Source organism: Gopherus evgoodei, chromosome 23 (genome assembly GCF_007399415.2).
Source record: "Gopherus evgoodei ecotype Sinaloan lineage chromosome 23, rGopEvg1_v1.p, whole genome shotgun sequence".
Lineage (NCBI taxonomy): Eukaryota > Metazoa > Chordata > Testudines > Testudinidae > Gopherus > Gopherus evgoodei.
Window position 1 is genome coordinate 9,923,840 of NC_044344.1, and position 23,388 is coordinate 9,947,227.

At 45.2% G+C, this 23,388-nt stretch overlaps 1 protein-coding gene across 1 annotated transcript in view; it reads right to left on the reverse strand.

Annotated features, from left to right (window-relative positions):
• Positions 1 to 22: 22 nt before the first annotated feature.
• EFCAB3 (EF-hand calcium binding domain 3) overlaps positions 23 to 23,388 on the reverse strand; it is a 64,362-nt gene continuing 40,996 nt past the window's right edge. Inside the window, exons 27-35 of the mRNA XM_030541340.1 lie at positions 22,420 to 22,522; positions 15,241 to 15,317; positions 12,903 to 13,046; positions 9,151 to 9,222; positions 8,278 to 8,404; positions 6,680 to 6,891; positions 3,854 to 4,038; positions 2,337 to 2,459; positions 23 to 456 (exon numbers count right to left, since the gene is read on the reverse strand). Of these exons, the coding sequence (XP_030397200.1) occupies positions 163 to 456; positions 2,337 to 2,459; positions 3,854 to 4,038; positions 6,680 to 6,891; positions 8,278 to 8,404; positions 9,151 to 9,222; positions 12,903 to 13,046; positions 15,241 to 15,317; positions 22,420 to 22,522 (1,337 nt within the window). The 3' untranslated portion in view covers positions 23 to 162. The remainder of the gene's footprint in view (positions 457 to 2,336; positions 2,460 to 3,853; positions 4,039 to 6,679; positions 6,892 to 8,277; positions 8,405 to 9,150; positions 9,223 to 12,902; positions 13,047 to 15,240; positions 15,318 to 22,419; positions 22,523 to 23,388) is intronic.

Here is a 23,388-nt window from a genome sequence, read left to right on the forward strand (position 1 = left end):
TTCTCATTGTATTAACCACTATGCAAAGAGGAAACAGTTCTTTCCTACCCTCGGACAGTGTGACCTGTGTAAGAGCCTGAGACTTATAGGGAAAAATAATGGGATGGGAAGGAGGAGAATAGTCAACAGTGATGTTAAGAAAATGGAGCAGCATGGCTCTTTTCATTTCCTCTCTTTTCCTTTCCTTATCCCACTCTTGACTTCGCTGTCATCGGAGCGGGCTGAGGAATGTTCTCTGCGGTACAGTTTGTTATCATACTGCTGAAGTTCGTTGGGTGTCACCAGCTCTTGGCGAGCGTTCCACGACCAGGAGTAGGTGGAGAAAGTGTGGTAGAAGCTGTGGTTCCCTGACTCTAGCCCAATCTGGCCACCGTGCAACCTCCGCCACAGTTTCAGCATCCTGTTCCTCTCCTTCAGTGCCATCCCCTGCTTGTACATTTCAGTTACCCTCTTCACCTATGGAGAAGAGATGGAGGTTGAAAGAGGCTGCAGAGTAGCATGGAGCCAGATCTTTACCCAAATGGAAACCAGCTACTGCAGAAGTCTGACAGATGGGAGGTGTGAAGTGGTCAAAAAAAAATCCTGGATACCCTTTATCATGCACTGACTGCAATTAGATGCTGGTAAATATCACCAATTTATGTAATGGAAAGATTAACTGACATTTCTTATTATCCCTTTGGTTTCATACTTCACAGTAATTTCAAGGAATTGCATGAAGTAATATAGATGCTTAGTTAAAATTCTTTCACCAGAAAGTTCATTGTATGGGTTATACCTTGTAATTACACTGGAACTTCAGTGTAACTACAGTCACTGTATTATAAAGGGTTGTGCATATACCCCAGTTCCTACAATATTTCTAAGCCTACGTCCACACTACAGCTTTAAATCGATATTAGTAAAATCGATTTTATAAAACAGGTTTTATAAAATCGATTTTACGCGTCCACACTAGGGCACATTACTTCGGTGGTGTGCGTCCAGGGTACCATCGATTTCCAGAGCGGTGCACTCTGGGTAGCTCAGTAAAAGAATAGGACCAATAACTTCGATATCCGTCCACACTAACCCTAAATCGATTTAGTAATATCGATTTTAGGGTTACTCCTTTTCTTTAGCTGGAGTACAGAAATCGATTTTAAGACCCCTTAAAATCGATTTTAAGTGCCTTGTAGTGTGGACGGTTACAGCGTTAAATCGATTTAACGCTGTTTAAATCGATTTAACGCTGTAGTGTGGACCTGGCCTATGGTCACCATCACCTTGCTACTGTATCTAAGTGGTAATAGCTAATGGTATTTGTACTTGCTGCTCCTAACCCTTGCATATGCCTCTGGGAGAGGAGGAACGGTTGCCAGGAGACAATCATGGTGGAACAGGGGTATGGAGAACCTGCAACCCACTAATTTGTACTGTCTGGGTTACTGATAATCATACATTTCTATATCACCTTTTGTCTCAAAAGGGGCTTCAAAGCACCACTGAAATGCAGCCACCTCTGGGAGTAGAGGGCAGCAATCAGGCTGAACACTTGCTAACAATTTAAGGGGGAGGGGGGAGTTTTGACCAAGTAGACTGGGTCAGCTCCTCTTACTATTACAGAAAATAGCAGATGGAATCTTTAATGTCCATGTGGAGCAGTGAGGATCTCAGGGCAAGAGTTTCCAATCTGAGTTACTTAAAATTAAGTCCCTATAAAAATGATCTGATTTTCAGAGACACTGAGCATCTCGCATGCCCAGCAAAGTCAGTGGCAGTTGCATTTGCGTACATCGGGTCTGAATTTGTTCCATGTCCTAAGCAGCTTTATGTTTCAACAAGCAAAATGGAGCAACTCGAGAGAGACACTGCTTACTCTGTCTGGAAGGGGTCAGACTGACAATACTGGGAGCTGAAGTCCTTTCTCCATAGTATGGGCAGTGTGGCAATGCAAACGTCCAGATGCTGCCCGTCACTCCTGTCCCAGCCCTGCCCTGAAGGGATGGCTGCCAGGTGAAAGGGTAGCATTAGGTGGCCATGGCCATCTTTGACCTCCACAAAGGGGAACAGCTGGGATGGATGCTGGTTCGTGTGATGTGGCCCATTAACCAGGACCGAACCCTTTATAAAGGCCACAAAATAGCCATCTTTTCATCGCTAGCAACCCAAAGTAGTGCCCTGGAGATGAAAGGGCCCCTATACCCCACTCTGAATGCGTGGGCCAGCCAGTCCTTGGAAGAAGAGTGTGTTTGACTGGCGAGGATCTGATGGAGTGTAAAACTGGTTATCTCCTAAAATACCAGAAAGAAGGGAGGGAGGAATTCTTTGGAGGGGGTGGTAGACTTTGTACTCACATCTAGTCGTATCTCAGGCAGGTCTTCTATAGTCAAACGGTGTCGCCTCTCCATCAAGTGAGGGCCGAGACTAAGGGAGTTTTTCTTGTCTCTGAAGTAATCAGGAGGTTTGAATGCAGTTGCCTGATTGAAAAAGGCAGAAAAAGAGGCTTTACCAATAGTCCATCAAGACAGGCCTCTTGCCTCAGGCAGTGGCTGTGACCTACTGCTTTCAGGGACAACAAAATCCTCTCTAATGTACCTGGCCAACTGTTTATGTAGCTCATTTGGGGAAATCCCTTCCTGCATCAGTCAGGCTGAAGCATGAGATCTGATTAGCCATAGCTCAGCAGCAATGCAAGGGTACCAGAGTATATGTACAAGGCAAAATTATGCTTTCAGTTACATCGGTGTAAATCCAGACTCACTCCATTGAAGTCAATGGAGTTACTAGTCTAGATTTACACAGCAATATACAAGAGCAGTGTTTGGCCCTATCTACTTTCAGTACTGCTATGCTCCAGGACTGTCCCCAAGAGGAGGAAGCACAGCCTGCTGCTCGGAAAAGATCTTTCAGTGTTGTCACGCACAGCCATGATTTCCCATCTGCTGTCCACATATCTCAGGGTGCGTGTTGTGGAGATCCATAGAGAAAGTAGACATCTTCATTAAGTATCTTGTGTGGTCTAGGTCACTTGATTATATATTGAGATTGGGAAGTGAGAGACCAAGGCTGTTTTGTGGGACGGATAGCTCGCTGGCCTCTTCTGCTGCATGCATGGTAGGGTTCATTCCTTTAATCATCCCACCAAGACAACCCATCAGGCTATCATGTTATCATATGTTCTTTATATCTGTGGCAGATGGGAACGTGGGGGGATTCAGTCAGAATCTCCTGCCTCAAAGCTTTTAGGACAGGGATCAAACTCACACTCTTTTCAGCCAGCCTAATATGTTTAAGAGAAATCAAGACTATTTTCTTCCCTGTAAAAGCATATCCCTGTCTTACCTGGAATAGTCACCCAGAGGTATTGGGCTTTCTGGGCTGCAAAGGGGAGAGCTATTCTATCCATTATACCTCTGGTGAATGCCAGGTATACAAACCACCAGAATTCCCCACTTGATGTAATCTCTAACATACAGACAGCCACAGTATGCTAGCTGCACAAACTGCAGGTTAAATGGTGCAGCATTCATAGATTCATTTCAAGAACATTTCTGGGAACAATTTTCCAGTGGCCACATTCAGAGATGAGTCTCAAAAGATCTAAAAGGAAGTTAAGTTTGTGTAATTTACACTTCCTTCCGTCACCCTCAATGTGTATATTACATCACCTTAGACAACTCCAGGCTTACGCAGAGTCACACTCCATTGACATCACTGAATTTGACCCCCTGAGTCCAAGGGAATGTAAGCGTTGAAAGGATGTGTGCTAACCCACACATTTCAATGGGGAAGAGTCTATACAGCACAACAACTCAGACCTGCCCTTGTGTGTCATCTGTTATTACAGAGATTAACTGTTTGCTTATCTTGCCTCGCGCAGCCAGTTTCTTTTATGGAAAAAATGGTTTTCAAAGGACGATATAGGTTCTTTCCTTCTCTGCATCTCCAGCTTCTGTAAGTCTTTTTTTGGCTTCGGTATTGACATTCCATCCCGGTTGGGAAGCAATGGGAAGATGGGTACCTGAGCATAAGGACTGTCGGAGGGGACACTGCTTGCTAGCAAAGGGGAAAAGAAAAGAATGGATATCACTCATTGGATACGGTACCCACTGTCTGTTTTCTAGCCCTTTGCTCTCCCATTCTCTGACCAATCCAACACTGTAGGACTATACATTCTGAGATCTCCCCTATTCACTTTTCCTCCTTTTTTTGTACCTTACTTTCTGTTAAACACATGGAAAATATGAGCCAGCAGCCTCTGATTTTGGGTGCCCAACTTTACAGATCTGGTACCTAATTTTCAGAAGTATTGAGCCTCCACTATTCCAGCTGTAGGCAAAGAGTTGTGGGTGCTCAGCACCTCTGAATCATCAATCCACAAGTGTCTAAAGTTGGGAAACCATAAACGGAGACATCCAAAATTAGAGGCCACCTTTGAAAGTCTTAGCCATAGGTTGTAAGAACTAGACATGGTAGCCCATGAACTATTTATTATACACCGAGCAGCCACCAAGAAGAACTGAACGGTTATTTAAGGTTCCCTTGTGTGTTGGAATTATTATTCACGCAGGATATTATCATACTAATTTAACCATAAATTGCTTTATTAAATCCAGAGGCCAAAAGGTATTTATACAATTGCTCTAAACATACCCACAAAGCCTAAATAATAAGCAATTTACTACAACCAAATGGTAACAAAACATTTATAAGCATTTGATCAAGATATTTACAACTGGACTAAACACTCAAGGATGCTTAGACCCATATTGGTTCAGTCCGATGTGGTCAGGCAGGTATTAGCAATGAATCCTTGAAGAGTTTACTTTGTTTATATCCTTTAAAAAATAAGTGATGTCATTGCCAATTACTGACTTCGGGTAAGAGCCAACTGGAGACAACTGGACAACTGGAGACAGTTCACCCTTATTTCCAGTCTTAATCCAGATAAGATTATCTCTTCCCCTCCTTCTTGCTGACACACAGTTTTTCCTTTGTACCTGGGTTAACACAGGCCCTGTTTTTTGAGATAACATTGGTATGTGGGGTGGGAAGGGCCATGCTGGCTCTTTTTAAAACAGATCATTTGTGTCTTATTTAAAACAAGTCACCGGACTGATCAGAAGCCATTTTAGAAACGTCCCCTTATCTCATTAATTATTCTTTGAACCAGACGTCCTCCCTACTTCATTTTTTCGGGCCGTATAACTCTTTACTTTCAAGGCCTTTCTTTACAACCCATATTGCTTTAACCAATGTGACAGGGTCAGACTAGACGGCTACAAAAGAGTGGTCGAAGGTAGATACATTAGCTCCAGGTTAAGCAGGTCCCTTTTCCCTAGGTAAGATAACAGGGACTATTCCAGAACACTCAGGAACTTTCTAAAACTAATTAAGGCAGGCAGGCTAATTAGGACACCTGTGGCCAATTGGGAAGTTACTAGAATTAATTAAGGCTAATCAGGACACCTGGTATAAAAAGGCTTTCACTCCAGTTAGTGGTGGGTGTGGGTAAAAGTAAGTAAAAGGAACTGGGAGTGAGAGGCTGTGCTGCTGGAGGACTAAGGAGTACAAGCGTTATCAGACACCAGGAGGAAGGTCTTGTGGTGAGGACAAAGAAGGTGTTGGGAGGAAGCCATGGGGAAGTAGCCCAGGGAATTGCAGCTGTCATGTAGTTGTTCCAGAAGGCACTATAGACAGCAGCAGTCCACAGGGCCCTGGGCTGGAACCTGGGGTAAAGGGCAGGCCTGGGTTCCCCCTAAAACCTCCCAACTCCTGATCCAACACAGGAAGATCTCTGAGGCTAGCAAAATCCACCAATAAGCACAGGACCCACCAAGGTAGAAGAGGAACTTTATCACACCAACTTTAATTCTCCCATTTTATATTTCTTCTACATGGTGACAGCGCTGATAATACATGTGGTCAACTATTTCATTCCTCATGTAAGAAAGGAGAGCTACACAATTTACTGTGAGTGATGTCCCATTTTGGTGCCATCAGTGGGTGGCATCTGGGAGAGATGACTATTTTTTTTTTTTTTTACTAATCAAGAAAGCATCAAATCTAAAGAGCCTATCAGAGGCATATTCAAGCCCCACTGAGGGAAGAACTAAGTTCAAGGTGCTCAGAGAACAGATGATCATATTTTGATCATTTGAAAGGTGTCAGTCTGGTGATCCACAGGGGTGGAGCTTATTTTGTGGGTGGAGCCTGGAAGAGTGCCCCTCCCCTCCATTTGATTACTCAAATAAGTGATCTGGAACTGGCAAATCTGGGTTCTAGTCCTGGCTTGGAGGCATCCCAAATCAGTGGCCACTTCTGTAAATCTGAAGCAATTTGCCCAAGATCACCCAATGAGTCTGTGGCACAGCTGGGAAGAGAACCCAGGCGTCCTGCACTTTCACTGCAAGAATATGCTTCCTCCTATCACTCATGTCATTGTGCAGTCCCTGGAGGACTCCAAGCAGTGTCTATTTTGGGTGGGTGCAGGTAGCAAAAAAGGATTTGCTAACCTCGGCCCTGACCCAAAGCCCAAAAGTCTGGTAGGGAGAGGGGACTTCTCCTTACTGGCAATGGACACAGGACGCTGCAGTGAATAGCTGTGACCCCCCCCCCCCCCCAAGGGGCCTTCTGCCTCTTTGGCACCGCCCCTGAAATTCCCACTCAAACACACTGAGCCACGTGAAGTTCTTACCCTTGAGGGTTTCCACATAGGCTTCCAACTCTTTGTCATTCATCACTGAGATGCGGGCAGCACCTGCAAAGGCAGACATAGGAGTGATTCTGCCTCGCTGAGGAGCTGGGGATTTTCTGAGCGTGCGGAGCCCCTTCCCATACTCCACTGAGCCACCAGCATCTATCCAGACCCTCCTGCCAGTGGACAGCAGGAACTTCTGCCGGTAGTAACTAGAAGATGAAAGACAGCGCAGGGTCACCAAACACACTACATGCAGGACAGCTATAACCAGCAAACAGCCTTTTTCACTTTCTTTAAAGGGGGCTGGCAAAGGGGTGTGTGGAATGGAGGTTGTGTCCTTTTCCTGCTTTATGTTGCATAGAGAATGCTGGGGAGGATTTGAAAGTTTTTTTTTTCCTATTTTAAATATATATATTTTTAACTTTAGCATCAATTCAGCTCTTCTGTCTCCTTGGAGACTCTGTGGACAGCTAGAGAACTCATCGGATTATGGTACCTGCAATATCCAGATACTGAATCCTGATTCACTGTGAGAGGGAAGGGATTTCTAGTCAGATATCCAAAGAGCATTAGTCTCTCATTGGGATACCCTGGTGCACGCTGAATACCACTGGACCCTGTTGATTTCAGTAACTGCTCATGGTGGAAGATACAGTTCATTGAGAAGATGAGTAACTGAGTCTAGCACCCTTGTTTTTAAAGCATCTTAAAACACTTGGGAGAGGGCTCTCTGTCTTAAGGATTCAGCTCCCCGCCCTGCTGATAAAGGGCAGAGAAAGCTCTGAGACCATACCTCCAAGTCCTCCACCCAGACCTGGAGAGGCAAGACTTGACAACCGTACTCCTTCTAAGGGTGAAAAAAACCTTTTCCAGGCCTTCTTTACTCACCATAAGGAAGCAAACCACACCACCTCTCTTTCTTTGCAGGTCACCTTTAAAGATAGGTTGGCGATTCTGATTTAGCCCAGAGGTCGGCCCCCCACCACCCACAGATTTCCTTCACGCAGCCTCCAGCCATCTTCGTCTTTCATACCCTGCAAGGGTGTAGGTTGCCAAGAAGGAGCCAGCAGACAATGCTCCAGCTTGATGAAAGCAGCCAGGCTGGGAGGCTTATGCAGTGATAGGGAGGTAAGGTCATAAGGGCTATGTAGAGAAGAGGGATGTGCTTTTTGGTGTGTGCCGTATGGCAGATAGAACAGATGTGTTTTTGTTCTCCAGAGGGCAGAGGGAGGAGGTATGAAATATATCCACAGGGCCCTGTTTTGTCCTCATTTGTATGGCTGCCCTTGCCTACATAGGTATACTGCTCACTGAGGCCAGCTTGACAAAGGTATTTAAGTACGGAAAGATGCAGATAACCACTACTGTGAATTCCACTAGGCGCCTAAGTGAGTCAGAGGCCTAATTCTAATCAAGTTAGGGGCCTAACTCACCTAAATGCTTTTGTTAACCCCACTAGGTGTCTATCTGCATTTTTAGGTGTCTAAATACCTTTTAAGTTTGGCCCTGAGCCCGCTGTTTGACTCTGCCGAGCCTATGAAATGGAGATCTCCTTTCCTCTCTTTGGAGACCTTGCCAGAGCTTTGAGCACCCACCTGACTATTTCAAGCATGGCCTTCCTTGGCAGAGCCGACATTTCCACCAGCTTTGATAGGACCTCAAAGAGCAGGATTCCCGTGGCGTCGATGGAATCAAAGTCCTCCAGGCAGCCTTTCTCGGGGGCTGGGGAGGAGATGCACATCAAGCAGAGCGCCCATCCCACCAACTTCAGAGACCGCAGTCAGCACCAGTGACCGCCAACAAGGTTTCCTCTGGGCAAAGTATGGTGCATGCATGTGTGCGAGCATGGCTCCTGCGTGGTGCACTGGGGAAAGTGCAAGCTACATCTGTAGCAAGGGGTACTTCTCACTGCCCTCTCCCATCTCCCAAGGAAGCATAGTATCTCCAGATAATGCTGCTCCCCCACCCCTTTGGAACAGGCAGATTTGGTCCTGGTATTCCAGGCAGAGAGTCTCAGATTGAGTATGTGGAGCACAGCTTTGACCTACCTGACCCTAGCTATCTGAACTCTGCTCATATGCCCCAGTGTTCCTGGGCTCCCCGTCATCACTCCCCTTTCACGGTGATTCCTGCCCATGGGCCAGGCTACCTTGGGGAGTTGTGCCAGTGCCTGCACTCTTCTCTGTGCCCCCAGGCCTCATCCTGGCGCTCAGCAGCAGCCTCCTCCCCCGAGCTGGATTGTCAAGGCTTTGTACAGCTGTTTCGAATGGGGGCCAGCTGTGCATAAGCTCATTCTTTGGGGGACCCCAGATGCTGATGTCTGAGTCCACGTCACGTGAACTCCAGATCGACCCAAGGTTCAGGTAACACCGATGCCTCTAGGTAAGTGGGGTTCTCTGGCCACACACTAACATTGCTGGGGGGACCGTGGCCAATCCCACTGGCTGAGCTGGGTTCACCGCACTCACCTATAGCCTGGATGAAGTGCTTGTTGTCGCTGACAATGGTCAGAAAATCAGAGAAGTTCACCTTCCCATCTCCTGCAAGATAAACAGCATTTCCCACTGATCAAGTGCCTTTCACCCCAGGGACAAGGTAGTAATGGGCCTACTCCAGGCCAGGTTGGCTACAGCCGCCTTCCCCTGAGTGCTAGCGGTGTGGGGGCTTTGCTGCTAAGATCCACACTAGACAAGTGCATAATACCTCCCCTACTCCACTGGTTGTCATCAGCATGGGTCTATCTAAGTTCTGAGGCCATGCTGCTCAAGGGAGCCTGTGTCAGAGTGACAGCTAGGGCCCTACCAAAAAATGTGTGACAGACCGTGAAATCTAGTCTTTTGTGTGCTTTTACTCTATACTGTACAGATTTCACAGGGAGACCATCGTTTCTCAAATTGCAGGTCCTGACCCAAAAGGGAATTGCAGGGGGGTCACAAGGTTATTTTAGGGGGGTCATGGGATTGCCACCCTTACTTCTGCACTGCTGCTGGCAGTGGATCTACCTTCAAAGCTGGGTTCCCGGCCAGCAGCCACCGCTCTCCAGCTGCCCAGCTCTGAAGGCAGCGCCGCGGCCAGCAGTAGCAGCACAGAAGTAAGGGTAGCAGTACCACAATCCCCCTTACTCATAGACTCATAGGTCAGAAGGGACCAATATGATCATCTAGTCTGACCTCCTGCACAAGGCACGCCACAGAACCCTACCCATCCACTTTTATACAACCCCTAATCCAGGACTGAGTTATTGAAATCCTCAAAACTGGTTTGAAGACCTCAAACTGCAGAGAATCCACCAGCAAGTGACCCATGCCCCACGCTGCAGAGGAAGGCGAAAAACCTCCAGGGCCCCTGCCAATCCGCCTTGGAGGAAAATTCCTTCCCGACCCCAAATATGGCGATCAGCTAAACCCTGAGCATGTGGGCAAGACTCACCAGCCAGCACCCAAGAAGGAATTCTTTGCAGTAACTCAGTTCCCATCCCATCCAACATCTCCCCGCAGACAATTGAGCAGACCTATCTGGTGATAATCCAAGATCAATTGCCCAAATTAAACTATCCTATCATAACATCCCCTCCATATATTTATCAAGCTTAGTCTTGAAGCCAGATAAATCTTTTGCCCCCACTACTTCCCTCGGAAGGCTGTTCCAAAACTTCACTCCCCTAATGGTTAGAAACCTTCGTCTAATTTCAAGTCTAAACTTCCTAATATCCAGTTTGTACCCATTCGTCCTCGTGCCTACATTAGAACTAAACTTAAATAATTCCTCTCCCTCCCTAACGTTAACGCCCCTGATATATTTATATAGAACAAGCATATCCCCCCGCAGCCTTCTTTTGGCCAGGCTAAACAAGCCAAGCTCTTTGAGTCTCCTTTCATAAGGCAGGTTTTCCATTCCTCGGATCATCCTAGTAGCCCGTCTCTGGACCTGTTCCAGTTTGAATTCAACCCTTACAATAACCTTGCGCCACCCCATCCCACACACACACTTCCTTTTTGGGTCAGGATCCCTAAAATTACAACACTGTGAAATTTCAGATATAAATAGCTGAAATTTACAATTTAAAAAATCCTATGACTGTGAAATTGACCCAAAATGGACTGTGAATTTGGTAGGGCCCTAGCGATAGCTGTATGCCTGGTCTGCTTCTGACCTGTGTGCATGGGACAGAGGACTACAAGAGGAGAAAACCTTAGTGAAGCCCAGTTTGAAACCCAGATCAACCTAAGGTGCCAATACATTTTGAGCCCAAATGGGGCTTTAAGCCACGGGCTCCATTGGAAAGGGCTGAGGAGGGGTCTTGTATGTATGAGTCAGCGTTGTCACAGAGAGACTTGCTTAGGGAGGTGTCCTTTAGCACAGCTGGCAGAGGGGCAGTTCTGGGAGCAGAAAGACTTGGGTTCTACTCTGGGCTCCTCAAATGTGCACTAATGGTGTCTGCTATACACCCACTGGCTAGAGTGTCAGGGCAGCCCAAGGGTTCCTCCTGAGGGGGCAGGCACAGCTGCCAGGCAAACTCCTAGGATGGAAGGGACCTCAGGAGGTCATGTAGTCCCACCCCCTGCTCAAAGCAGGACCAATCCCCCAACAGATTTTTGCCCCAGATCCCTAATTGACCCCCTCAAGGATTGAACTCACAACCCTGGGTTTAGCAGGCCAATGCTCAAACCACTGAGCCAGGCCTCTCCCATCACCCAATCACATGGTGCCTGTCATGGTGCTGCCTGATGAGGAGGTGGGGCATAGTCCCATCCCCCCCTTGGCCCCTAGCCCTTTGGATCAGCATGTTGCCAGCCTAGTGCACTCCCTGCCCACCCAGGAGCTAGTCCTATGCACAGCTGCCCCCCTCCCACTCCATGCCCATTTCCCTGTAAGAGCCCTGCTTTCACACTGAGCTGGTCCAGGGCCGATGCAAGGCTGTTTCGCACCCTGGGCAAAACTGCCACCTTGCGCCGTCCCCGAGCCCCCGCCCTGAGGCGCTCCCCCCCTCCAAACTGAGGCACCCCCCCTTGCAGCAGCTCCTAACCCCCCACCTTGAGGCACCCCACCAGGCCCAGCTCACGCCTGCTCCAAGCACGAGCGCTCCCAGCACGAGCACCCCAAGCACGCCGTGGCTGCTTCACTTCTCCCACGTCTCCCAGGCTTGCAGCACCAATCAGCTTAGGCACTGCGAGGCGGGAGAAGTGAAGCAGCCACAGCGTGCTCGGGGAGGAGGTGGGGCAGGGGTGAGCTGGGGCGGGGAGTTCCCCTGCATGCCTCCCCCCCTCCCTTACTTGTTGCAGGCGGCCCTCCCCGCGCTCCCCTGCCCCAGCTCCCTCCGCCTAAATGACGGCGATGACCAGGCGGCCGAAGATCCGGCCGCCGCAGTGGCTGTCAAAGAAAGTGGCACCCCCCCAAATCCTAGTGCACTAGGTGACCACCTAGATCGCCTAAATGGTTGCACCGGCCCTGAGCTGGTCTCTCACTTTGTAACAGACCAGGCACTCCACTGCTGTGGCTGGAGTTAGCACAAACCTCTGCCAGGCAGCATGGCACCAAGAAATAGACACCCCAGCAGGGAGGGACAGCTCAGTGGTTTGAGCACTGGCCTGCTAAATCTAGGGTTGAGAGTTCAATCCTTGAGGGGGCCATTTAGGGAACTATGATAAAAATCTGTCTGGGGATTGGTCCTGCTTTTAGCAGGGAGATTAGATTAGATTAGATGACCTCTTGAAGTCCCTTCCAACCCTAATGTTCTATGATTGAGTCAATACCTACATCCTGGGGAGGGGGGTCAGGATGTTGTGGCACCTTTAACTCTCTCAGCTCCTGGTTTTCAGGGCTATGAGATCTCACCATTGCTGTAGCCTTAATATGCTTTCTTTGTCCTCCCTACAGCAGTCATGTTCTGTAACCAAGTGCAGGGGACAACGAGTTAAGGCACGCCGAAGAGCTGCTGCAAGTTCCCCGCTTATAACAGTCTCACTGGGTAGCCTCTGGCAAGTCACCAAACGCCAGCATAATCCGTTTTTCCTCCCACCCTTTGTCTTGCACTACTTAGACTGTAAGCTCCCCAGGGCAGGGACTGCTTCATGTGACATGCAGGAACAGTGTCTAGCACCAAGCCCTGCTCTCCCCCAGTGCCAGGAGTTTCAAGGGAGCACAACGCCACACACTCACAAACCCAGACCCTTGGAATGAACCACTGTGGACTAAACCTGGGACGACTGTGTACACTCACCGTCCGTATCAGCATATGACAGCTCGTCGTAGGCCTCTTGTGCGGTTAAACTAATCCCCAGCTTCTCTGCAGTCGTCTCCAAGCCTTGTAGGTCAATATTGCCATCTGCGTCCTTACTGAAGAAACTGTAGGCCTGGTGGAAAGCTGTGGGCATGCAGGGAAAGTACCATCACTTACGTCAGGTGGAATGTACAAACTTTATGTACTATGCTCTTTGGAAACCAAGGGGCATAATACATAGAGGGTTTGTTTTTTTTTAAATGCCAACACAAAGATTCTACCCAGGTCAATGAAACACTATGGTAAGAGAATCACAGAACCAGAGGAAAGGCAAGAGGATCTTGTGGTTCTGGGACTCATGTGACCTGGAATCAGCTCCTGGCTCTGCTACCGGTTTCCTGTGTGAATTCAGGCAAGTCACGTATTCCCCTTGTGCCTTAGTCCGCTATCTGGAAATGAGAGCGTGACATTTCCTTTTAGGGCTGTCGATTAATCGCAGTTAACTCACACGATTAACTCAAAAAAGTAGCCACAATAAAAAAAACAACCACCAGTTATTGCCGTTTTAATTGCTCTGTTAAACACTAGAATACCAACTGAAATTTTAAAAATATTTTTGGATTTTTTTCTACATTTTCAAATATATCGAGTTCGATTATAACAGAATACAAAGTATCTAGTGCTCACTTTTTTTTTATTACAAATATTTGCACGGGAAAATGACAGTCAAAAGAAATAGTATTTTTCAATTAACCTCGTACAAGCACTGCAGTGCAATGTCTGCAACTTACAAATGCAGATTTTTTTTGGTTACGTAACTTCACTCAAAAACAAAACAATGTAAAACTTCAGCGCCTACAAGTCCACTCAGTCCTACTTCTTGTTCAGCCAATCGCTAAGACAGACATGTTTGTTTACATTTACAGGAGATAATGCTGCCCGCTTCTTATTTACAATGTCACCTGAAAGTGAGAACAGGCATTTCCATGGCACTTTTTTAGCCAGCAGTGCAAGATATTTATGTGCCAGATGTGCTAAACAATATGCCCCTTCATGCTTCAACCACCATTCCAGAGGACATGCTTCCATGCGGATGATACTCTTAAAAAGATCAACCCAAAATGCATTAATTAAATTTGTGGGGGAGAATTGTATGTCTCCTACTCTGTTTTACCTGCATTCTGCCATATATTTCATATTATAGTATCGGATGATGACCCAGCACATGTTGTTCATTTTAAAAACACTTTCACTGCAGATTTGACAAAATGTAAAGACACCAATGTGAGATTTCTAAAGGCAGCTACAGCACTCAACCCAAGGTTTAAGAATCTGAAGTGCCTTCCAAAATCTGAGAGGGAAAAGGTGTGGAGCATGCTTTCAAAAGTCTTAAGAGCAACCCTCTGATGCGGAAACTACAAAAAAAGAAAATCAATCTTCTGGTGGTGCATCTGACTCAGATGATGAAAATGAACATGCATCGGTCTGCTCTGCTTTGGATCGTTATTGAGTAGAACCCAACATTAATATGGACGCATGTCCCCTGGAATGATGGTCGAAGCATGAAGGGACATATGAATCTTTAGCGCATCTGGCACGTAAATATCTTGCAATGCCGGCTACAACAGTGCCATGCGAATGCCTTTTCTCACTTTCAGGTGACATTGTAAATAAGAAGTGGGCAGCATTATCTCCTGCAAATGTAACCAAACTTGTCTGTCTGAGCGATTGGCTGAACAAGAAGTAGGACTGAGTGGACTTGTAGGCTCTAAAGTTTTACATTGTTTTATTTTTGAGTGCAGTTATTTTTTGTACATAATTCTACATTTCTCCGTCGCACTTTCACTATAAAGCGATTGCACTACAGCACTTGTATGAGGTGAATTGAAAAATACTGTTTCTTTTGTTTTTTCACAGTCCAAGTGAGCACCGTACACTTTGTATTCTGTGTTGTAATTGAAATCAATATATTTGAAAATGTAGAAACCACTCAAAAATATACGGTGTTCTATTAGTGTTTAACAGTGCGGTTAATCATGCAATGAATCGCAATGACTTTTTAAAAATCGCACAATTAATCACAATGCGTTTTTTTAATCGCTTGTCAGCCCTATTTCCTTGGTCTGTCTGGTCAGCTGCGATTGTAAAGTGTTTGGGGCAGGGATTGGGTCTGTACAGTGCCCAGCAGAAGGGGCCTCGACCTCAGGTGGGGGCTGTCCTCGCAGTTGCTACTGCAGTAGAAATAATAAAGATCTAATAAGCTAAAGAATAAACCGTGAATGGTCTTTTTGTCAACCTGCCTTTCAAGGTGAAAGACAGATAACTGGGGCATCGTTACCTTCTAGCTGGTCCTTGGTCAGGTTCTTTGCTGCTTTGCACTTATTCCTGTCTAGGAGGATGCCAGATAACTCCCTGCTGTTCAACATTCAAGAAGAAAGAAGGGCAATTAAAAGATGCAAACCAACACTCCTCTGCAGATGTGCAGCTCCTGTTGATGGAACAGCAGCTGAGCGCATGGATTGAGGGCAGGATGTGATGCAGGGGGCCAAACGCCTCTCTCAGCTACACTGGTGGAACCCTATTGACTAATTTAACAGAGAAGAGTTTATTATTTGATTCTGCTCTCACATCAGTTGTACATAGATGTGAACACTATTGAGATACTGTGGGGTCACTCAGGAGACACTTCTAGGGTCCGATTCTGCCCTCTTATCCAATCCCCATAACTTCCTCAGGGCTGCATAAAGACTTTAGCATTTACGGGCTGAGCTCTGCAAATGTCTGAGTCCCCCACAGTTCTCACTGACTTCCACAGGAGATGTGGGTGCTCAGCACCAGGGAAAAGCCAAGCCATTAACCTTTTAACTCTGCCGCTGCTGGGCTCCCACCCAGTGAGCCTGCTCCCTCTGCTCCCCTGGAAAGCAGTGGGGAGAAAGCATCAGTGGTGAGGTAGCTGATTTTGGGAGCCCCAGCTTTTGCTAAGTTATAGTGTTAGAAAGAATGAAATTCCAGGATCACGTGATATCTGTGAGGAACATGCTGGCTTCGTCCCGGACCTCCTCACATCAATTCGTCTCTAATCATTACTTTCCTAGCAGACTGGCAATACGTTTCTGCCATAAAAGGTTAAATTAAACTTGGATAAACTTCAGACTGCTGAATATGGATCCCAATGAATACATGAGAAGCAGTAGAAGACCTCAGCCTGCATCACCCAAGTAGCTGAAGGGGGATTAGAAGGCCACAGCAGAACCTAGCCCAGGATATCGCGACACTGAAAGAATTCCTCACTGGTCACCTGAATTCAATCTTCAGAGTTAGCTGTGGCCTCTCTAAAGATGTGTGTGATGCAAAATCCCAAAATGGCTCACTTGGAAAATTGGCTGCCAAAGGCTGCCCTTGAAAGCAGTGAAATTAAGGAAGAAACGGCCTCCTCAAAGCTCAGACTAGACAAACTGGAAGAAGACCAGGATGACTTAGAAAAGAGAATTTGAAGAAACAAGCTTCACCTCTTGGGCATTGCTGAGGGTATGGAGAAGGTGCATATTATCAGCTTTCTTCAGAAGCTGATCCCTGGCATATTTAAAGTCCACCCTCAGCTTCCCCCACTAGATGTTGAAAGGGCTCATCGAACGCCTGGTACGAGACGGTGGGAATCCGACAAGCCCAAGCCCATCATCATCAAGCCGCTGAAGTTCAATGATAAACTAATGTCAATGAATGCTGCTAGAAAAACTGACAATCTTATGTACAAAGGCCACAAAATCTCTTTTCCCTGACTTCTTTAACAAAAAGAGGGCTGCATTCAATGGCATAGAGCAAATCCTGAGGGGGACCAACGTCAGATACAGCATCAAGTACCCATTCACCTTCCCCAGGGATTCAGCATGCACTGCGGGATTTTGCCAACCCCCTTCTGAAGCTTGGCAGACGCTTCAAAGACTGAGATCATATTTGACCAAAAAATAGCAGAATGGGTCTTTTGAAACCAGTACAAAGCAAACTTCAACAAGTTTAAAAATCAGTTTGTTTTTCTAGGTATCCCTGTAGACATGGTAAGTCACTTACACAAACTTCCAATTCCTAGCAAATAACCAGGTAGGCTCAATTCTTCAGTTCATCGCCTTTAAAACTGAGCCATAACAAATGCATAGCAACGCAATGCACAGAGTAACCCTTTAACACTAAGCTGGGGGATATAGCACCATCTACTGCCTGAAGTATTATCTGCACTAATCATCACAGCTTGCTCTGCTAGACTGAATCTCTTCACTAGCTTTGCCTGAGAGGACTGTTCCCTTGTGGAACAGTCAATATTCTTGACACAGAAAACAGACTATAATCTAACCTTAAATAGCACTAGTTCAGGGGTAGGCAACCTATGGCACGGGTGCAGACGGTGGCATGCGCGCTGATTTTCAGTGGCACTCACATTGCCCGGGTCCTGGCCACCAGTCAGGGGGACTCTGCATTTTAATTTAATTTTAAATGAAGCATCTTAAACATTTCAAAAGTCTTATTTACTTTACATATAACAATAGTTTAGTTATATATTATAGACTTATAGAAAGAGACCTTTTAAAAATGTTAAAATGTATTACCGGTATGCGAAACCTTAAATTAGAGTGAATAAATGAAAATTCGGCACAGCACTTCTGAAAGGTTGCCAACCCCTGCATTAGTTATTCAATTTGTGCAGGGCATATGAAATACTATGAATATGAAACTTTATGTTGTATTTTCTGTATTTAGATTTTGTACTAATTTATACTTGATTTACCAAAACAATTGTAAATTTTCATATGAGTCTGTGTGTGTATATAGTTGTGTGCGTGTGTGTGTGTGTGTATCTATGTATATAGTTACGTGTGCGCGCGTGTGTGTATGTATATAGTTACGTGTGCGCGCGTGTGTGTGTACACACACACGTAACTATACATCAAAACTTCTGTAGGTAGGAATATATTATACATGTTCTTAGAATACCCAATGATATTTACAGGGTAAGATTTGACTTAAAATATGCATTTAGAGATGTGTAGGATATTATTAGATAATATAGAGAGGGGAGGAGAGATAGAACTGAAGCCATCAGGATATGACCTTGCCCATTCTGGCTTGTTCTAAGTCTTACTTTTTGTTGTTTTCTATCCCAAAGTATATTTGTAAGACACATGACAGTTAACTACAGATCTTTTTGTACACCTTACACACTTAGAGGCTCAACTGAAGGCATAAATTAATTTAAAACTAACTAGTGTCTAATATGTATAAATATAAACCATATCCTAGAGATGTGGTTTTACAATATCAATGGGGAAATATGTATCTTTAGAATCAGGTTTTATATCTTAATATATCTTTTAAATTTTGCCATGAATGTGCACCTGGAATATGAGGGAACTTAATCAACTTTCTAAAACAATTAGAATCATGTGACATCTTAGATCAAAAAGGTGCCAGGTAGCTTTGTTGCAGGAAACTCATCTAGCAGAAATAGATGTGGATAGAGTCAAGAAGATGTGGGTAGGTCTTGAGTATCATTCATCACTGAATTCTAAGAACAGTGGCACATTCATCTTCATTCATAAAAGTATTAACTTTTCAATGTACACAGTCTTGGTTTGATCCTGAAGAAAGAAATGTTCTTCCTGAAGCTGTTCCAACTCAAAAAAGTTTATTCTAGGAAGCATTTGCAATCCAAGTGGAGGTAATTCTGAATTTTTCAAAGACATTGCAGACATTCTTTCTAATTAAAAAAAGACACTCCTGTAATACTGGGAGGCAATTGGAATACTGTGCTAGACAGATGTCTGGACAAATCCAATTACATGAGACCCAGCACTCAAAGCACAATAGGGCAACCCTTACTACTAATTAATGAACTTGATTTAAAAGGTGTCTGGAGACTAAGACACTCCAAGGAGCATGAATATACCTATTTATCTGCAGTACATTCTTCTCACTCTAGAATTGGATTTTTCTTGTGTCTTCAGAACTGATTCCATCATGCCTGGAAGCACTATTGATAATTTCAGATCAGGCTCCAATTATACTTATCATAGATGCTGGTTACACCTCGTTAAAGTCTTCGCTGGAAGCTGAACGCACTGCTACTACTAAAAGATGCAAAATTTAATTGCACAGCTGATTCTGTCGTCTCTCACTTTATACAAGAAAATAAGCACTCAGTTACCTCAGACACATCTTTTGGGAAGCTCTGAAAGCTGCTATAGGGGGTGAGTGCATAAGGTAGGCCTCCCAGAAGAAAAGGGAAGGACTCAAGTTACGAGACTTTTCGGCCAAGGAAATAGCTGAGTTGGAGAAAACACACAAGACGGACCCAAATAATGAAAACCTCCTACATTATCAATGCCAAATATAATGAACGCTTATCCTGCCAAATTCAAATTTACACTCAACAGGGTAAAACAAAGCTATTATGAATGGGGAGATAATGCAGGTAAGCTGCTTGCCAGAAGATTTAAGATGGTACTAGCCAAAAACAATATTTCTTCCTTATTCCGAGAAGACGGGAGGGCAATCCTGGAACCAACAGATATAAATAATCAATGTAAGCAACTTTATCAAGCTATATATAAATCAGTCAACCAACCTGACTCTAATCAATTGGATCATTTAACTGAAGACCTGCCTTTTAATACCCTAACTTCAGAACAAGTGTTGTTTATGGACAAAGCTTTCTCAACACCAGAAACTGAACAGGCTACGAAAAACATGAACTCCAGCAAGGCCCCTGGGATGGATGGCTGCCTTTCCAGCAGATTTCTACAAAACATTCTGAAATCAGCTCTCTTCTGTTCTTTCAAAGGTCTTCACTGAAACATTCCAAAGTAGAACCATGTTTCATAACACGAGACCTGCTTTAATTACTTTCATATTAAAGAAGAACAAGGGTGGTCACAACGGTGTCAACTTCCGTCCTATATCTCTATTCTACACAGATTGCAAAAATTGTAGCAGCTGCATGCCATCAGTTACACACGCAGATCAGGATAGTTTCGTGAAAGGAAGACTGGCTGCTGAGAATACGAGAAAAATTGCTCACTTGATCCAGCAAGCTCAGCTGTTAGATGTTCCTCCATAGCCCTATCTCTAGATGCAGAGAAGGCCTTTGATAGGGTTGAATGGCCTCATCTGATGGCTGTCCTAAAAAAAACAAAATCAGATTTGGATCAATATTCCTGAATTGGCTGAGTGTGTAATTCAACTCTCCCCTTGCTGTACTGTCAACGAATGGAGTTATTTCTCCCATATTTCAGCTAGAAAGAGGGACACAACATGGCTGTCCCGTCTTATCTCTCCTTTTTAATCTCTCTCTTAAGCCGCTGGCAAGGTACATGTGTCTGCAGTCACTGAAGGTGTGACTATAAACAGAAAAGAATACAAGATCAGTTTATATGCTGATGACATTTCTGTACTATTGAAGAATCCATCCTTATTAATCTCATCATTATAGAGTGTAGCTTACATTTCTGGTGAGCTCTGGTTTTTGCATCAACTGGAATAAATCACAAGCAACGAATGTATCCAAAAGACCAGATCCTTCTCAGTCTCAGCATTTTCCATTTCCAATATGCAAGGAAATAACTTATTTAGGTGTTTTGTCCTAATCTTCCCCAAATTGTTTCTATAAATATGGACTACATATAAAAACAACTGTCCAAGGATGTAGAGAGGTGGCGTCTCCTCCCTATAGCCTTACTGGGGAGAACAGAAACAGCCAGAATGAATATCTGCCCAATATTGATTGTATATCATTAGCCTGTTGCCTTTCAAGGTCTCTCCCTCACTCTTTGCTCAAACAGATAGGCTTATCGTGTAATTTATGTGAGATAAAAACCAGCCTCACTTGCCACACAAGACTCTTAAAAATACTAGGCAACTGGAGATGAGGTTGCCAGATCTGTATTTATATTATTTAGCATTCCAAATGCATCCTGTTTTAAGGTGGTTCCCCTCCAGTTGCTCTGCATACACACCCGGGCGGGTTTGAGATAGAAAAAAGCTTAGCTATGCCATTTGGTTTCCTCTCTTCTTTTATAAAGCTATCACACCCTTAGGGAAAAGTCCAATCTTTGCATCTACGTGGAGCATCCTGCAATGCACTAAGATGATCACAGCATCCAAGCTTACTAATTCTCTTCTCGTATCACTATGGGATAACCCATGCATCAGGATCATGGCCAGCTCCATGCTTAATCCTTTTTCCATCCAAATTGTCTTAACAAAAATTAAAGCTATAGCACAAGATGATAGACTGGCCTCCTTCGATTATACATGTAACAAATATCCGGTATTACTGCCTCACAGGTCCTTCTTTCAGCAGCTATGATCAAGGATTCATGCCAGGATAGGGGACGATTGGTCCTTTTCAACTCTTTCACCTCTAGAAGAGGATCTTAAGAAATATGGAAACAAAAGTCATTTTGTAGGAATTACTTAGACGGCTTAATGCTTTGCGGTACTCTCAATCTAAAAGGAAAATGGGAAAACAAACGTATCCTCCCAGGTTTCCATTGTGAGAATAAAGGCTATCTGTATTAACGCGCAAGATACTTCAAGTTCTTTATCCTTGTGATTCTTCCAGAACAAGATATTAAACAGGCACAACTGGACTCCAGAACATGCGTTTAAGGCAACGCACAGCGAATACTGGATATGCAAACAGCCATGCGCCAACCTTTTGCACATCTTCTATACCTGTCCAGAAATGCACATGTTCTGGAATGCCATATTCAGTGGTCTCTCAAAACCGCTGTGTGCGCCCTTTCCTTCTCCAAGCCTGTGTATCTGAGGGGTGATGAAGGAGTTGCTGTTACCAGTAAGAATAAGAAGTGAATTGCAGTCACTAGTTTAGTGGCCAAAAGAGTTAATTTTGAGAAATGGAAATCTGCAATTCCTCCTTTATTTACAGCCTGGCTTAGTGACCTCCCTCCTGTGGCATTAATGGAAAAAATGACTCTGTCTAATAGAAACACTTGGGAAAACTATGAGGCTGTCTGGTCACACATGAAATGATTGCATACTTTTGCAGCTGAGTATATATTAGTTCCTGTTACTCATAAGTTATGTTCTCATTTATCTAATTAGTCACTTTACTAACTGATGCCCTGCATGACCTGTATGAGTCCAGGGTTCCCCCACCCCACACCAGGTTTTCCAAATAATGAAGGTTGAATTTTGTTCCTGAGAGTTTATTTCTATCTGGTGCGTGTATTTATATATGCTTTGTTTCGTTATGTGTTTATATTTTCTATAAAAACAAGAAGAAAAAGAAAGACAGAAACTCAGTTACACACACGCGGTATTACAGCCACAGGGGGGCATGGGAGAGTCCATCAGAGCCAGCTCCTTCAGCTGGAGAAAAGGGTAATTAATGCTGATTACTGCACCAAGCGTGCTGGGTATTTTACTGGCAGGAGTGAAGGCAGGGATCCTGTTCAGAGGACCTGGCAATCCATGGCGATGGCAGCCCAGACACCTCCACACTCACCCGCTGGTCTTTTTTGGCAGGGGTTTCAACATCATCTTCTTCGGCAGGGATTTCAGTGTCATATTGGTTTCAGAGATCAGGCCAAAGGTCGTCTGAGATTTCTCTGGGGTGTAAGACAAACATGCAGAGAGGGTCAGAGGCTCTTCTCCTTCCTCCTACTTTAAACCTCCTTTGATTCCAGAGCTTTAAGGAGGAGGGTGGCAGGAGGAAGGCCACTCTACAGACTCAGAAAGGAACCCCTGAGTGATGCGCTGCTATGCAAGCACTTAGCTGCTTTGTGCCTCCATTTCCCCATCTGTACAATGGGGATAATGGCACTCTCCTCCCTCACAGGTGGGGGTCATGAGGGAAAATATATTAATGCCTTGGAGGTGCTCAGATTTTATGGGCAATGGGGCTAGCTAAGGAGTGGGGGACTAAGAGCTAGCTTCCCTGTTCTTTCCCGGCTTCCTCACCTCATGGATCGGGGCCATCAGCTCTGTGACTTGCATCCAGAATCATGACACTCCTCCAAGTTTAAGCAGCCCTGGGCTTGAGGTACTCTGAGCTCTCCAGAGCCTTGACTTACCCCCCGCTGCCATGAGATACTGATCTCACTGGGGCTTCTGCCAAGCAGCTAAACCTGCCCTGACACACCTGAAATATGGCCTCGGTACTGCCCCACCCTGACTGACTCGTGTCCTAAGTCCCCATTGTTGTGCAAGAGAGAGAGTAAAAAAGGTTAAACAATAGTTAATGAAGCACAATCAACTTCGGGATGCCCAGGAAGTGGAAATTGCCACAAGCTTCATTCAACTCACCAGCTCCCAACCCTGCTCAGCCGTGGGCATTAGACTATGTGATTATGACCTCACCACACCATGTGCCCAGACAATCCGTAACCCCCAGCAACATTTGTGACCAGAATGGCTTTTTGCCTGTTTTACAGCCTGCCTGAGAGACAGACAGCAGAAGCCATTTAAGAGACAC